Raw genomic sequence first — 17,097 nt, 5'->3', positions numbered from 1 at the left:
TAATTTAGCAGAAATTAAATGCAAATAATGAAAAACAGATTATACTTGTGTAAGATTATATGAAAGATAAGGCCATGTGAATATCTACTATATCAGTTCAAGAGCACTCTTATTTGTCCTGTTATGACATCAAAATTGATGCGTACAAAGCTAGAATAACTCTGTCAAAAAGGGAAAGGAAAGCCTTGTGATTTTTTTTTTCCTCATCGATTCGAGGGTTAATTACGTTGCTTCACAAAACCCATATCGATTAGAGGTTTAATTATACTTATTTTTTCTTTTGAACATTTAAGGAAAATTTACAAATTTTCTGGTGGTGCTTTAAAGTTGATGGGAACAAGGATGGCCTCAAGTGGGTCATCTTTATGTTACAACAAAGAGGGCATATTTAAGTTGTGGCACATATCTTCCATTTAATTATGAGAACAAAACAAGTAATGAACATCCTCGACTTTAAGAAATTTCATTTTAGAATTTATTTTTTCCCGCACAATGCTTATAGGCTCAAACTCTCTTGATAAGATTAGGCCCTAATTTTTACCTAGAAAATTACAGATTCTACCGCCTTAAACAGATGACTTACTAAAAATATCCCTTCTACTGTCTTAAGCAGATGACTTACTAAAAATATCCCTTCTGAACTTTTAAAAAATTCTATCTTTTAACTAGTTATAGTTTAAAAGGTAAAAAAATATAGACTAATATTAAAGGTAGAAATAAAAGGAGGGCGGGATATTTTTAAAAATTATCCTAAAACTAAAAGAATATATAAGGGCACAATCAAATTAGGCTACAGGGGTTGGAGTATGAGAGGCAGCCCTTGTGTAGGCCTCAAGGATAGCATGATAGCGGGAGAATGACGATAATTTGGAGAAAGCGTAAAAGAAAACCTAGAGAGAATAAGGGTTAAGAAAATCTTGTACTCCATGAAGGTCAAGTTCCTACCAACACACATTCTCCCTCCAAACCCAAAAGGCAAATAGCCCATCTTGTGTTTGCAGCCTCCAAAGATGTCGTCCTTGAATCTCTGTGGCTTGAATTCGTTTACATCCTCGCCCCACAGAGCCGGGTCGTGGTGCATGGCAACTACGTCAATCCACATGTTGGTGCCGTTTGGGATGGTTGTTTCTCCCACTTGAATGTCTCCTCTCGCTTGCCTTTGCACATTTGGCGCTGAAGGGTATAGTCTAATCACTTCATTCAAAACCCACCCCATCTGCATTCACACAGGACCAATTATTATTATTTGTTTGCAAATGCACAAGTAAATGAGAGAAACCCAGAATTGTCAAGTCATATTATGCCATCTTGACATTTATTCTACCAAGTGGTATATATTAAAATACCTAATTTATTTATATTCATCGGTGTAAATCTAAAGTTTTTAGATTTCAGTGGCATGGCATATAATTTCATCCAAGTAAATTTGGAGCTAGAATAGCGCCCATCTACTTTTATCTCCTTGAGTGGTTTCTGAATATATATATATATATATATATATATATATATATGACAAAAATATTTGAGACATGTGTATTAAACACTATTAATGGCTTTTAGCATTATTTGTTGTGATAGCTAGAATGATAACATGTGTAATTAAACACTATTAATGGCTTTTAGCATTGTTTTTTGTGATAGCTAGAATGATAACATGTGTAAGTCCAAAGCACATGACAAGACAGCTTATAATGAATTTGGTTGTAAGGTGGCCATGGCTACATATGATAACCGTGGAAACTTTTGTCTGGTCAAACCATGAGGGGTTCTGCCAAGTGGCATTAGGAGCCAACAAAGCACCAAACTAAACCGATAAAATATGATGTACTTGTCAAGCCATAGGCCCCTCATTCAAGAGGGAAATTAAAAAAAAAAAAAAAAAAAAAAAAAAACCACATGGGAATCATGAAATGCTTTTACCACGCGCTTTAACGCGTGAACTAGCTAGGGGCCATTTCATGCTTTGACTTTTGACCTCCGACCATCTTTGTAGCTTAGTAGAGTTTGGAGCTTTGGACAGGAGTCTGAATGCTAATTTGGCTATGTCACGTATATATCTTCCATCCATGCTAGCAAGACAAGTAGCAGCTATATTTGTAATAATTTCTACGTTAATTCTAACTTATATATGGGGTCAATACAGGACATAAAGAGATCCAAAATATCTAATTGCTGCCAGGAATTCCTGCATGCAAGATATGGGCCACATGGAAACGGGACAGTACTAAACTGAAAGCTAGCTAATTAATATTTTCTTCTCATAGCATAATCTTGCAATTCATATATGTGCGTATTAATGCATGATAATAATGTAATGGTCATGGAATATATAACATAAAAGCTGTATCAGTAATTTACCTTCTTGAGTCCACCAAGCAAATTTGCATCAACCTCTTTATCTCCAATCACTTCTCTAATCTCCTCTCTCAACTCATTTTGCCAATCTTGATGCTCGGCAAGAAGTAGCATTGTCCAAGTGATTGCCAATGCCGTTGTCTCGTGTCCTCCAAAGAAGAATGTCTTGCACTCGTCCACTAACTCCCTACTCGATAAGGCCCTTGATCTCGATCCTCCCTCTTCACTCTCCTTGAGCAATAAACCTAGCAAGTCCTTTTGGGGACACCCTTGATTGATCGATTCTTTTCGAGCATTCACGATCGAGAAGAAGAGTCGATCAATTTCCTTGCCAATTCGCTTGGCCTCTAGTGTTTTCTTTGGGCACAACAACTTGCTAAATGGGACCCCCACATAGCGGTTAGTCCTGAAAAGAGTCGTTTGTAAGGATCTTAATTTCTCGAACACCAAACGGCCGTTCTCGTAACTTATTCCGAAACTCGTCTTAGCGATGACCTCCCCTGCGGTCGCCGTGATTTCTCTCTCCACATCGATTTCTCGATTGCCGGAGTTGACGAGAGTGGCCCAGTCGTCCAACATTTTTGTTGCGGAATCGACTATTAAGCTTGCCATTGCCTGCAGCCACATGAGCAATCACAAATTTACAATAAATTACTCATCTACAAGTATCACATAATTACATAGCTATTTCAGATTAGGTTCCTATTGATATATATATATATATATATATATATATATATATAAATGAAGAAAGAGTAACTAATAGAGGAGAAGATAAGTGGTGTCTTCCTGGATGATGATGAGAGAGAATCCTAATAAGTCATCCTCTTGTTATCATGCCATCACCACTGGTCGTATATGATAAATATATATATATATATATATATATGTATATATTTTCCTTAAAATAAAAATATTTGAGTGGCGGCTTATATTTGCCGCCGTGGGTGCAGAAACTCTCTTGGTGATAATCACGGTGTAAAATGAATGACCAACAAAAGCAAGGAATAAAAAAGGATTAAAGGAGGTTAATTAATTATATATTTATATATGGTCTTGTGATAAGAAAATTATTGTTAGGAAATCGGAATTAAGACCTTCAAGTTAGTAGCGTTGAAAGCAGGAGTGACAGCATGGCGATGCCGGACCCAGTCGTCTCCTTCGACCATGACCAGACCATTCCCAAACATGGGTTCTCTATCACGTTTGAACACAGACGGCTTTCCCCAACACTTTGCCAGGACTTGACCCGACATTTTCTTCAGAAATTCTGGATCCGCAACATATAAAAACGGCTCCGTCCCTAGCCAGTAGATGAACACTTTCCCTGCAGGACCACATATATTATTTAATTTTTATTTTAGATTAATATTGCTAAACCTTACACTACATATCATCATGATTTATAACCTTCAGATAGGCCGTATATATATATATATATATATGCGGAAAAAGGAATAAAAAGTTCATGATCAAATGATAAGCACGAAATTTTAGGGTTTTGAAAAACTAGAGCAAAAGACGATCACTTATTAAAAAGTAAAGTACATATTATGTATAACATACATAGTGAGCAAATAATTATACTCATTAAAAATTTGTTCGTACATATATAATCAGGAAAGCAGCTAATATTTATTTCTAGTAGTTGAGCTTACCGTGGGACTTTTGCCAGCTAGGGAAAGACGGTGGAATGTATGTCATGGGTAACATTTGATGAAGACTTTTCAGAATGATCAGAAGCAGTATTATTGGTTTTATAAGTACTACTACTGATCATGATCATCTTCTTTTTCATCTCGATTATGTTTCCGAGTGGGAAACTTGGAGATGGACCTCCAAAACCATTTCTCTTTAGTTTTGAATATGCTAAAGCAGGTGAAATCCAAAATGAGAATATTAATTTCCATAGCAAGATCATGACAAACAAGACCAACATGATATTGATCATCATGACAAAGTTACAAGATTGAGTAATTAGACCAACAAACTCCATAATATATTAACTTGGCGCTGGCTAGTTCTGATGAAATCTAGCTAGCTTATATAAGAAAACAAATCCAAGAAGAATATTCTTGTAAGATATTATAGAGAAATTGTTGGATTCAAGTCTAATAAGTAGTAATATGAAATGAATTTTTTTGATCCAAAGTAGGAGTATTAAATTGGTATTTATAGAAAAGGCTTGGATGTGTTGGATTCAAGAATGTCGGAAATTTGACTAGGAAAATATACTGTTGATTTTGAATTGATTTGAACCTTTTTTTTCAAGTCTTTGATCTGAACATCAAAAGGGTAGTTTGCCGTGTTTCTGCTTTTCCTTGTCTTATTTTCTTTTCAAAATAGTCCCCAACTTTTTTGTGATGCAGCCCTTTTCGTTCTTGTTTTGCCAACGGTGCTTAATTTGGCTCCTTGCCAATTCATTACCGATTTACACCTAAAAAGACACGTGGGGCCATATTCGGTGTGGAGGGCAAGCAGGCATGCATACTTTCTACACGGAATCAGCCAATGACTGTCGTCCACGACAGCTGCCTGTTATATGCGGCTGAAATATGATCATGTAGAACAAAAAGGACCCTTGTCATTTTCCACGAAAATCAAATATGAAGAGCCCTAAAAGAGTTCATATTATGTTTTTGCCCCTTACCCTTAATTGCAAAGTATATGCATATCGGACCAAAAACAATAAATTCTAGTCACATGACCCATACACATACGTGTGTGTTTCATGTGTTCTTTTTACAAAAACAATATAATATATATGCATATATGGACGGGTTTTTCACAGAATTACACAACCATACTTGTTTGTTCATTCAAATTTAAGCTTTTATTTTTCATAATATATGGAGCATTTGAGAGTTTTTTTCCCCCCCTCTATATATGGGGCCGAATTTTGAGAGATACACCCGCGTTAATTGGATTTTGATCCAAAATTAGTTATACCGACCATATATGATAACGGATAACTTTGATATATGGTAATGATCACTTTGCAATTAATTAATATCCAAATGTGACCCGCATTATAATATGTTAACTTAATGGATGTGATTGTTTTTTGCTCTTGTTTTGTAGCAGGTTAATAAAACGAGTGCAGATTGCAATTTTATAATGAATGCACCACCAAGCTTTTTTGTGTGTGTGTGTTCTCTCTCTTTTTGGATATGGGAAGAAAAGCTTCTCAGAAGCGATTGGATTCTTTGTCGGATATTTACTATTAATATCTTGTACATATATAATAATTAGCTTATTAGTTCTTCTTAGTTTATGAAGTTACAATAAGTTAGTGGTACTACTTTACTAACGTGTTTTCAGATAAAAAAAAAATCGTGATCATTACAGTTTTATTAACAAATTTTGTCCGAGTATTTGTAATTAGGATAGTGTCATGTAAACTTGAGACTACATTTTAAAATCAAAATTAAATTTTGTTACAAACTTAGCATATTCAAAAGAAGAATAAAATAATAAATAAAACGAGGTTAAAAACGAGAGACAAATTTCAAGAGAATATATAATTTTGGTTTTATTATGCGAATTTTTTTTTTTTTTTTTTTTTTTTTTTTTAAACTCCACCAGATTTGAAATGCCAAAAGTCGAGCAGGTTAATTAGCTATAAACCTATACTAGCTAGTTATATATTGATTACGTGGATCAATAATTTGTTAACTCATTTTCATTATTCGTATATTACATAATACAATCACGCGTGCATAAAACATTAGTGCTCGTTTTAGATTAAGCTGAACATGAAAAGCTCGTTCAAGAACTGATTTACTCAAATTACGTTTTTCTTCGTGGAAAAGTAATCTTTTCTTTACCTCGCTATTCAATGAAATTAGATACAAAGCCGCATTTGAATATGCAGCTTTACCAATCCAATTAGTACTTCAAAGGAATTGATGGGTTATATATTACATATAATAGAAAAACACTTGTACTAATCGTATAATAATCTACGTAGAAAAATTATAATTTCTGCGCTCCTTCGCATGGGTAAAATGTGAGACTTGGACATGTAATATGGTGAAAAGCCCACACCGGCCAAACTTGGAAAACATCCGAACGTGGCCTTTTAGTCAGCCTTTGAATAGTAGTAATATTGTCACAAGTCAATACCATATTATACGGCAACTTTTAAAAAAAAAAAAATTACTTTGAAAGTAAGAGCACTAGAAGTTATATAATAAGCTTTTGTCATGAGGATTAGGATATTAAATAAGTAATTAAATTAAAAGCCGCATATTTGTCCAAGTCAAAAATGCTTATTGGCCGGCAACAAAATATTCCCCTACTTCGCTGATTGTCTTTCTATTGTGAGGAAAAGGGTATGATTGGCCATTGTAGTTCTAAACGTGGGATGATATGATCACGTGTTAATTAAAAGCTTAAACTTGGCAATTTAATACGACAAAGACATGTTTCTGCTTCATATATTGTGTCATCGCAAACGTGGCAAGCATATTAATTAATAAAAATAAATGGTTTGGAATGGAGAATAAAAACATCAATATCAGTAATAATGTATTAAACACCATCTACTAATAAACGGTGATCTTATAACATAAAATCTACAGATAAACTCACTTTCTGTTAATAGCAGTTCTTAATAGATACACGGGCGATATACCGCGAGTACTTTTCTAGATAAAATATCATCATTTTTCGGTTGTTGGTTGTTGATCATATAGCATTACCAAGTCATCACTGATCATGATAGGTATCCAATTCAAGAGATTTTTTTTTTCTTGTATTGATCACTTTTGGTTTTTCTACTATATTATTATATATGCAATCAGACCCATTAATTATTACGCTGCTCAAAGTGACCGAATCTTTCTTCTGTTTACACAGAGTTCTATGTGAAAAGGATTCGTGCATTGATGAGTATTAATTTTTTGTTCTAGTTTAACATATCATGATCATTTGTACGCAGATGGATCATATGAAAGAGCATATAATGCTGCTAAGTAGCTAGTACTGTCAAGTGTAAACGTTGTGAGTGTGCAATATATATACATATATACATATATACATGTATATATATATATATATATATAATATCGTGTACATATGTGGAGGTTGACGTACGTAGATTGATTACTTGATAGTCAAGGTACCTATTCTTCCATACATTACATATTTTAAATTTTTTTCTTCACGTACATAAGTTTCAAATTATAATCTGCTTTTACATAATAATAGAAAGTCAATTTCATTTTGAACTCCCAACTATTCAAGTACTCACTCACACGAGTATCACACTATTCTTAATAGAGGTTGTTTTTTTTTTTTTTTTTTTTTTTTTTTTTTTTTTTTTTTTTTTCTGTGGCCATCTTAGCATTTTCCTAATGTTTACTTGTCTAACTAGAGCTTGTTTTGTGATTTTGCAATTGCAATATACTAAACATCAATGAAACCCTAAAAAGGTGTGATTTGATCACGTAAGTACGCTAATTAATTCAAACTACGTACAGTGCCTGATCAGGAGAGCTTTATTAAACGTCAAAGCTATTGAAAACTTCATTGGACTTCAGTATAGTTTGTTTAATTAGATTGTTTATGTTTCCACCGCCGTTACTTTTTTATGAAGTCAAGATCGAGCACAAAATTAAGGTTCTGGTCAGGTATAATGATTCTAGTTGAAAATTGATTTGCGTGGATTAGGGGCAGTGTCTTCACTTAACCAATAATATTGTCTTTGATTTTTTTTTTTTTAATTTACTCTGCACATTTACTTTGTTTATTTATTTATTTTATACAAAACCCGCAACCTCTCTCATCCCACTCAAACCCTCCCCGTGCCACTAGATCACCAAGTGGTCTTAGGCTACATTTACTTTATATCACTTGCTTAGTTGTAATGAGAAATTAATAAAAGGTAAATAATTTGTGATTGTTGATTTAATTTAAATGTGAATTCATACGTATACCTCTACTTTAATATTGAAGTTTAGAATTCGGATCCCAGTTCAAGTAAAGTAAAAATGTTAAAATTTAATCTTAGAGCATCTCCAAAGGTGCTCTCTAAATTTTAGCTAAATTTTAACTCAAATGAATTTTAACTAGCAACTTTTTAGTGAGTCACTCCAACTATACTCTCTATTTTAGCTATAAACATATATTATTTTAATATTTTTTGAGTTAAAATATAAATATTTTTTTTTAACTTTTGCTTCATGTCAAAACAAAGAATAAAATAATAAAAAAAATAAATAGCTAGTCACTTCTTACTAGCTATATTTAGCTAGTGAAAAATGCTTTAACAAAAATAGCTAACCATTTAACTAATTATTAGAGTGGAGAAAACCTAAATTATTAGATATTTTAGTTAAAAACATGAAATGGCTACATCGTTCGAGTTGCTCATATAATTGTTTCTATACTCTATATTTGATTTTTGGGCACATACATCATCCTCAACTGGCTACTAGTAATTCGATTGACAGGGTCCACTCTCATTTATTTTCTTCAAATCACTATTAATGGAGCTATCAAACGACTCTATAATTAAGCATATAACGTTATAATTATGATGCTAGTATTATAATTGAGTTTAGTGCTTCCGTAACTGACAAAAAATAATTGTCGTCAGAAGTTATGATGATGATCAGCTTAATGGGTTTGCTAAGTTGCTAATAATGCAATAAAAAAAAAAAAAACAGTAGTGTTCTTATGAATTCTATGAAAGAAAAAAACCAGAACAATACTCTAAGAAATGATTGTATTGAGCACTACTCACTAATAAAAAGTATGTTCTGTAATATACTAACCTATAAATGAGATTCACCTTCTATTAGTAGTAGTGCTTAGCACTAAACTCAAAATACCTATTCAATTTTGATGTCCTAAATGTTGTCATGTAATTAAAAAAAATATTGAAATGTTTTTTATACTGTAATGTTTGTATTTATGATAATGTGATATAATATGATTGGTTAGATACAACTTGAGACGTCAAAAATTAAACAAATAATCTGAATCTAGTGCCCTTAAATAATTTTCAAAAAGACAAAGGTGCTTCCAGTTTGACAAGATGTGTCGTATGTTGAAAGAAATCATGATGGTAAGCTAATCAAATTAGATGGAGTAATTAAAGTACGAAAAGCAACCCATCAGTACGCCTCAAATTAAGGTGTTAATTAATTAGTTTGTATACCAACTTTTGAATTCTAGTTATTCATTTGTATTATCCTAATTGAATTTTCCACTTCTAACAATAGTGTTACTCTCATTTCACTCTTAGTTAAGCAAGCAAAATAGAAGAACATTGACGATAGGTAGGAATCAAGCTAAAGGAAAACGTAATAGACAGTCAGAAATAGGGTAAGGAGAATTCTATGGCCTCGTTCACTTCGTAGATTCGAGTTTTCAATTCGAGCTGAGATGTGACATTTTTTTAGAGTTTTTAACTGTAACAGAAAAAGTTAGATGTGACATTTTTTGAGAGTTTTTAACTATAAAAACTTAAAACTAAAAACTCGAATCGGTGAAATAAACGAGGCCTCTATATCTCGAACGTGCTCAAGTACTTGAATCTTACTAACGCGCGCACTTATATCATGCCATTCCTTTTGAATATCTTTGATCTAAACTCGTTGTTTAACGTCGTTTTCCCAAGGAGACCAATCATGGCTGTTCATCTTCAGTAAAATTACGTCGAGCCAAATATTGGTTCCCTTTCTGGGATTACCATGTCTTCCTCATATATATGTGTTCCTTCGCTTGCCTTTGTTTATATGTTTTAGCACACTCGCAAAACCTCTCGTTCAACTTCCATAATTATTACTAATTAGTTCTACAAATAGCATCTAGTTCTAGCTGGTTGTATACTCTTAACATTTTACCCGCATGGCGCATGCTAGCCTTTTTTTTTTTTCTAGGTTAATATATTCTATAGCATGAAAAGATATTACAAACACCAATCCACACTTATATAGTTTTTTAGAAAACTCAACACCGACAATCACTTATAAACTTAAATAAAATGCTCAAACGATAGCAATATATATCAAACTCTGTAAACAGATAATCAAAACGATACACTAAAGACTGAATACACATAAAATTTTTTTAACAAATCTTTTACAATTGATAAACGTATTCGATCAACTAATACTGAGAATCTCATAGCATGCATCGCCCCCCCACAAAAAAAAAAAAAAAAAAAAAAAACACGAAACAAATCATGAAGGCTTCTTGTACGTTTTCAGCTATAACCTATACTCTATAGTAGCCATGCATATCTACATATTGGGGCACCATGAAATGATGAAATAATCTTTATCCCCTACCAACTTTTTTTTTTTATGGAGACCGATACAACCATCTTTATCTCCTAGCTACTCGCTTGAAAGTTATAACAAACTTCGTCTAAAAGGTATTTGATGTAAAACATGGATTCAAGAATTTCAATAATGACATTTAAAAACTATTACGGTCCCGTTCACTTCACGGATTTGAGTTTTTAATTTGAGTTGAGATGTGATATTTTTTGAGAATTTTTTATTGTAGCAGAAAAAATTATATGTGACATTTTTTAAAAAACTTTTTACTGTAAAAATTTAGAACTGAAAACTCAAATTGATGAAATGAACGAGACCAATGTATCTAAAAGTACTGCATATAATAAATTGGTAGACAAATTAATTAAATTAAAAATTATTTATCTATAAATCTAAAGTCAATGCTCACGTACGGCAATCCTAGTCATGTAAAGCTGGCTAGTTCCAATCTTCAACGGATATCAACATATCAAGTACAAATAATATGTTTAGTCAACGGTCAACTCTACAGAATTGTAGATTTTTTACCGCCGCATTTTTTTTTTTGGGTACGTCGCCGCATTTTTTTTTTTAAACTTCACTGTAGGAGGTATATATTCATATTCTGTTGCTTTATTAATTTCGCTACATTGCATGCTCAAAGTATTATTACAGATCTTCAGCCTATTATTACTATTTTTGCCTTAATCGATTAATTATCTCCATATTTTAATTTGTTGGATTAAGCAAAGGCAAAATTTTTTGTCTCTGAAAATGTCTAAGTCTGTCTTCAAAATTTTCAGAGACAAAATTTGTTTCGTCATAATTCGTCTGAAAGTATTAGATATTAATTTTAAATTCGTGTTTAAAAGTCTAGTTTTAGAGACTAATATATTTATCTCTATAATGATGAATTTCGCCCTAAAAAGCATATGAAAATTTAATCATTTAGAGACTTTATTAGTCTAAACATGCCAAAGCATCATGCTTCAGAGACAAATGATTTTGTCTCTAAAGTATATACATTCAGATACAAAATCTATTTGTATCTAAAAAGTGTTTTCAAAGACATAATTAGATAAAACTAATGTCTTTCAGAGCCGGTTGTTTTGTCTTTAAAAGTACATATAATCATAGACAATAACCAATTGTATCTAAAAAGCTTTTAGAGACAAACAAATATCATCAAATCCATATTTTTTTGTCTCTAATTTTTTGTTTCAAAAGACGAAATAATCTCATCTCTAACCTTGATTATAAAAATGTTAATTTTGGAGAATTTTTCTTGTCTCTAAAATATTTTCTATAAAGAAAATAATTTATTTTCAAATTTTTTATCACTTATTAATATTTTGTCTCAAAATTAGCTTTTTAAGTTTTTGGTAAAATTAATTAAAAAAACGAATCATATAAAAACATGTGCTAAACGTTACTTTATTGCAAGGAAAATCAAAAGACACTATTAATTAAGGCACGACTTGATTTAGAAGACATCAAAATTTGGAAGGAGTTGCACCTGCAACATCATGGTGGTCGTGTTTTGAAACCTTCACTGCGCTTCACTCTTTCTCGAAATGAAAGACATAAGTTTTGTGAATTCTTAAAATCTGTGAAGTTTTCATATGATTATGCAGCAAATATCTCATGAAACATCAATGTGAATGAAGGAAAGATATCGGGTCTCAAAAGTCATGATTTTCATATTTTACTGCAATGCCTCTTCCAACATATATGTGCTAAAAAATTGCTCGTTAAAGATTTGGACGCATTAGAAGAAGAAATTGTTGACATACTGTGTAAGTTAGAAAAATTTTTTCCCAATCTTTTTGATGTTATGGTACATCTTTTGATGCATTTATCATATGAGGTGAAAATGGAAATACGGATCCACACAAGATAGATGTATCCTTTTAAAAGGTAATTATTTAATGTACTTCTTAAGCATTAAACTTTATAAGGTGAAAATGTTTTTTTTCAGGGTTCTACGAACATACAAAAAGTACATGAAAAATAAAGTTCGACCAGAAAGTTCCATTGCAGAGACGCACGTAGTTAGTGAGGCTTTGACTTTTTGTACAATGTATCTCCGTGATATTTACACAAAATTCAACCAACCAGACCGCAACTGTAACCGAGATCATGGTAAAAAGAATGCTTTTTCACTATTCAATAATATCATCAGGCCATTTGGTGCAAGATAGATGACACCAATAGAAGATTCTGGGCAATTACGAAAAATTCATTGGTATATCCTTAACCATTGTGGTGAGTTGCGGCCACATACATGGCACGTTTACTTATCAGGAGTAGTGAATGAGAATTGAGACTCAGAATTAACTTCATGTTTACTTATCCATTTATATTCAAGAATGAGAGTGAGAATGTGTGGGTCTCACACCAATTTGGGGTTGAGAAATGAGATTGACACTCCCTCCACCCTCACCGGATTGCCACTCCCAATCCTGATATTAAATATAAATTCTGATTTTACCCTTAATTCTTCTCCTTCATTCCACACGTTCTCTCCCTTATTTGCAATTTCAACTCCAAAATCTCTCTCTCTTTTTGTAGAAACACGAAGAAAAAGAAGAGCTTTCATAGTATTTCCCTCTCTAGGGTTTATTTCCTCATTTCTCTCTCTCAGCCATTCACCGCCCCCCTCTTCTGCCATTGTTTTGGAGACACAAATCATCCATTTCACAGCGCCTCTCATCTAGGGGTTCTTCAGCTTTTAGGTAGGCCACAAATCATCCATTGTTTTTGTTTGGCTTTTTTGTTTTTGTTTTTTTTATTTTTTTTTGTTTTTTTGTTTTTTTTGTTTTTTGAACACGTTGATTTCAGTTTTACTATTGTTTGATTTCTTTTGGTTAGCAAAATTTCCAGTGTAATTAGGTTGAAAACGTTGATTCGTCTAAAGATGGATAAGTAAACATGCCAATAGAGTAAGTCATACTAACTCAATTATTTTTCTTACATGTAAAATTTATTATGAAGTAATTAATTTTTGTACCTTTTATACATAGAGTATAGTGACATTTTAAGGCGTTCTGGTATCAATGATGTGCCGTAAAAGCAGGAGCTTGAATTTTCCTCTTGGTTTAAAGAATGAGTAAGTAAAATTTAATTTGCTATTATACATTGTATTTATTTTTCATGCTATTGACATATTTATATGAACATACAGATTGGGGCTATGCATGAACTTAGGTCTCTTGAAGTAACTAATGAATTATTTGCAATTTCCCGCGTGCCTGATTATCGTGTTTCATCATATTCTGATTGTATTGTGGGATATACAGATTGGCGCTTTGTTCAAAAGATACATCATCGTCACTTGTGGGATATTTAGGAGAATTCAGAAAATGACATAGAAGATGAAATTCAATTTGCTGGCGATGCTTACCAAGAGGATAACTCCTCAAACGTTCTTGCTATTTTTTAAGAGATTGATGTGGAAATGGAACAGTCTTATAGGCCAGAAATTCAACCAGATGAAATCGATTCTGACATTGTTGATAGAGAACTTCCTGATACGAATATTATTGACAGTATTGATGAAGAAATATAGTCTTTTCTAGTGACAATTCTGAATCAGAATCAGAATTTGGTGATAGCGATGGTGATAGCGATGATGGACACTCTTAAGTGTAAATTAATGCACTAAGAACCCGTTTATTTCACCAATTCAAATTTTGCTACAGTAAAAAAATCTCAAAAATAGTTACATTTTTTATTTTATTTTTCAATTACATTATATATATATATATCAATTATATATAGATATCAATAGTATGATCATTTTTTATTTAATTAAGGTGGACTTCTATATGAATCTTTAGTTTTGTGTTTTTTTGTCTTTTTTGGGAAACTTTTCCTCCAAATCTATTACAGACTAAATTACTAAATTACTATTTTGTCTCTAAATCAAGTTTAACTACTTTAAGAGACCAATATTGTTTTGTCTCTAAATCAAACAATAACACATTTTAGAGGCAAAAGCTGACTTTGTCTGTTATAAAATGTCTTTATAGAGACGAAAATGTTTTGCCTCTGTATAATTAGAAGCTTCCTGCCAAAACATTTTTTGCGGGATACCTTTCCTTCAAAATTTTAGAGACAAAATAGTTCGTCTCTAAAAATATAATAACGAAAAAAATTCAAAAGAGACAAAAATTTTAGAGACAAGGCTAATTTATGGGACGTTTGTTTCTTGTATTTATCCCTGATTCTGAATCATGATTCATGATTCTCTATAGTATTTTTCTCTCATAAAAAACACACGTAAAACAAAAATAATTTTTAATCATGATTCTGAATCTATAAATCAAACGTCCACTTAGTCTCTAAACCATGTTTCAGAGACGAAATTATAGAGACGTAAAAATATCGTCTCTAAAAGTGCCTTTTCTTGTAGTGAGCTGCTTTCAGTAATTTCACGTTTATACCACTTGGACAAAGAGAATGTAAAACGTGAGTCAGATGGATGAAAAGAGAAAATAATATTTTACCAGGGTATGACTTTTAAAGTTGTAAATATGTATACGTAAAGTTTTATTATTATCTTTTTCCCTTGTGTATATGGTGCACCCATGAGCTGCTGACCAAAAGCTCATATGTGAAATATGTTTTCTACCCTCTTTTATCTCACAACCACTGATTATAAATATAAATATATATATATATATATATATATATATGTGTGTGTGTGTGTGTGTGTGGATTACAGTTTTTCAAAATATATTTCCGCAAAAAATATGGTTTGTGAAGGAAAAGTAACATAACATTTGCTTGGAATTAAACTTTAAAGTCAATGATATGCATTAAAACATGATATCAACATTTTCCAGGCATCCCTAAATTAATAAAAAGTTTTCCAAGCGAAAGATGGTCATAATTTATGTCAACTTTCCTCTTAAAACCTAGTGTTTTTATCATTTTGGTACACAAAACACCACATTTTACTTTGATTTTTGGTAGATATGAAAAGGGTATGCACCTCATATTTTTTTAAAAAATATCATGGTATCTTCCGCCTGTATTTGGGACATGAATTTCCCAACTTATCCTTATTATAAATCGTTGATTGCATTTTTGTTATTGTATTAAAGGTTACTAACTTTCAATTTGAAAAAAAAAAACAAAAACAAATGACACCTCCCTACAAACAAAACACATGTATGTGCAGCCAATTTGTCTACATTACAATTATTGATGCACGTGAGGTGCACCATAGCCCTTAACTTGGCTTATTTCGAAACTAGCAACCTCACCAAGCAACTTTATATGAAGAAGATTTTTTTTTTTTTGAAAAAATAACATTGAATCGTGACTTCTGTATTAGGTAATAGCATCCATAAATTGTAGGGTAAAGGCAAAAAATAAAAAACAAATAAAAAATAAAATAAAAAATAAAAAACCCTTATCAATAAGTATAGTTCTGAACTATATATTAGATTTTTTTTTTAAGTTTTGTTAAGTTGTCTTACTTTTTTAATTTAGTTTTGAATTCTATTTTTTTCAAGTTCTCTTAACTTGTTTGACTTTTCTTAATTTTGTAATTTTAAGTCTCGTTTATTTTATTGATTCGAGTTTTGAATTCTATTTTTTTCAAATTCTCTTAAAAATATTATATTTAATTTTTTTTACTACACTAAAAAATTTTTAAAAAATATTATATCTTAATTTAAATTCACAGAGTAAATGAGACTTTAATAGGATGTTATGTTATGGTTTCCTCTTCACGATACCATATAACGTACCAGGGATACACAAAACAAAAGTCAATTTTTTAGCCATAATCGGTCCTCTCACACTGCACGAGGTACGTCAAATTCCAAAAATTCAGAATTGACGTCTGGGTAGTGTTTGGCGGGCCTAATAAAATCCAACGTTTTTTTTTTCTGTGCCTTCCCTCAAGACACGTGCCTCATAAAAATTGTTGTCCGAGGCTTCAAAACTATTTCACATACGATATTCATGAACACTCAGTCCCTATTTTTTTTATGGCTGTACATAAATATGAATAATTCACAAATTCAACCCACCTACTTTAATTCAAGTTTAAAAAAACAATTTATAATTTTATTTTTTATTTTTTGACCCATTAAATGCTTAATTTGAGGTGTTTGAGACGGTTTGTGGATTGAACTTATAATAATCAGCATATCTCAACTCAACTCGTACAAACATAGTTGATAATGAATCTATGAGTGTGGACTGATAAAGATGATTATTGTTACAACACTTACTTTAGATGAATTTGAATTACACATCTAATTTATATTTGTTTTATGTTTTATGTTGGATGGATTACTTTACTTCATATTTAATGTTAGATTGAACTTTGAATTGCTATCTATTTGATGATGGATTAATCAATATTATTTCTATTTGATGATGAACTTTGAATGTTAGACTTATGTTTAATTATCAATATTATTTTTATTTGATGATAAGTATTATTTGATGATGA

The 17,097-nt window shown here is 31.6% G+C and overlaps 1 protein-coding gene across 1 annotated transcript; it reads right to left on the bottom strand.

Annotated features, from left to right (window-relative positions):
• Nucleotides 1-731: 731 nt before the first annotated feature.
• On the bottom strand, nucleotides 732-4,351 carry LOC21389930 (cytokinin hydroxylase). Its single transcript, XM_024173429.1, is given in 5 exon segments — nucleotides 732-1,216; nucleotides 2,359-2,970; nucleotides 3,453-3,682; nucleotides 4,014-4,033; nucleotides 4,035-4,351. Coding segments are annotated over 5 exon segments (1,605 nt in total). The 3' UTR covers nucleotides 732-790.
• Nucleotides 4,352-17,097: the final 12,746 nt, after the last annotated feature.

The sequence above is a fragment of the Morus notabilis genome, unplaced genomic scaffold (assembly GCF_000414095.1).
Source record: "Morus notabilis unplaced genomic scaffold, ASM41409v2 Scaffold1639, whole genome shotgun sequence".
Lineage (NCBI taxonomy): Eukaryota > Viridiplantae > Streptophyta > Magnoliopsida > Rosales > Moraceae > Morus > Morus notabilis.
Note: the sequence above shows the minus strand (reverse complement) of the source record. Positions and strands in the feature narration are given on the sequence as shown.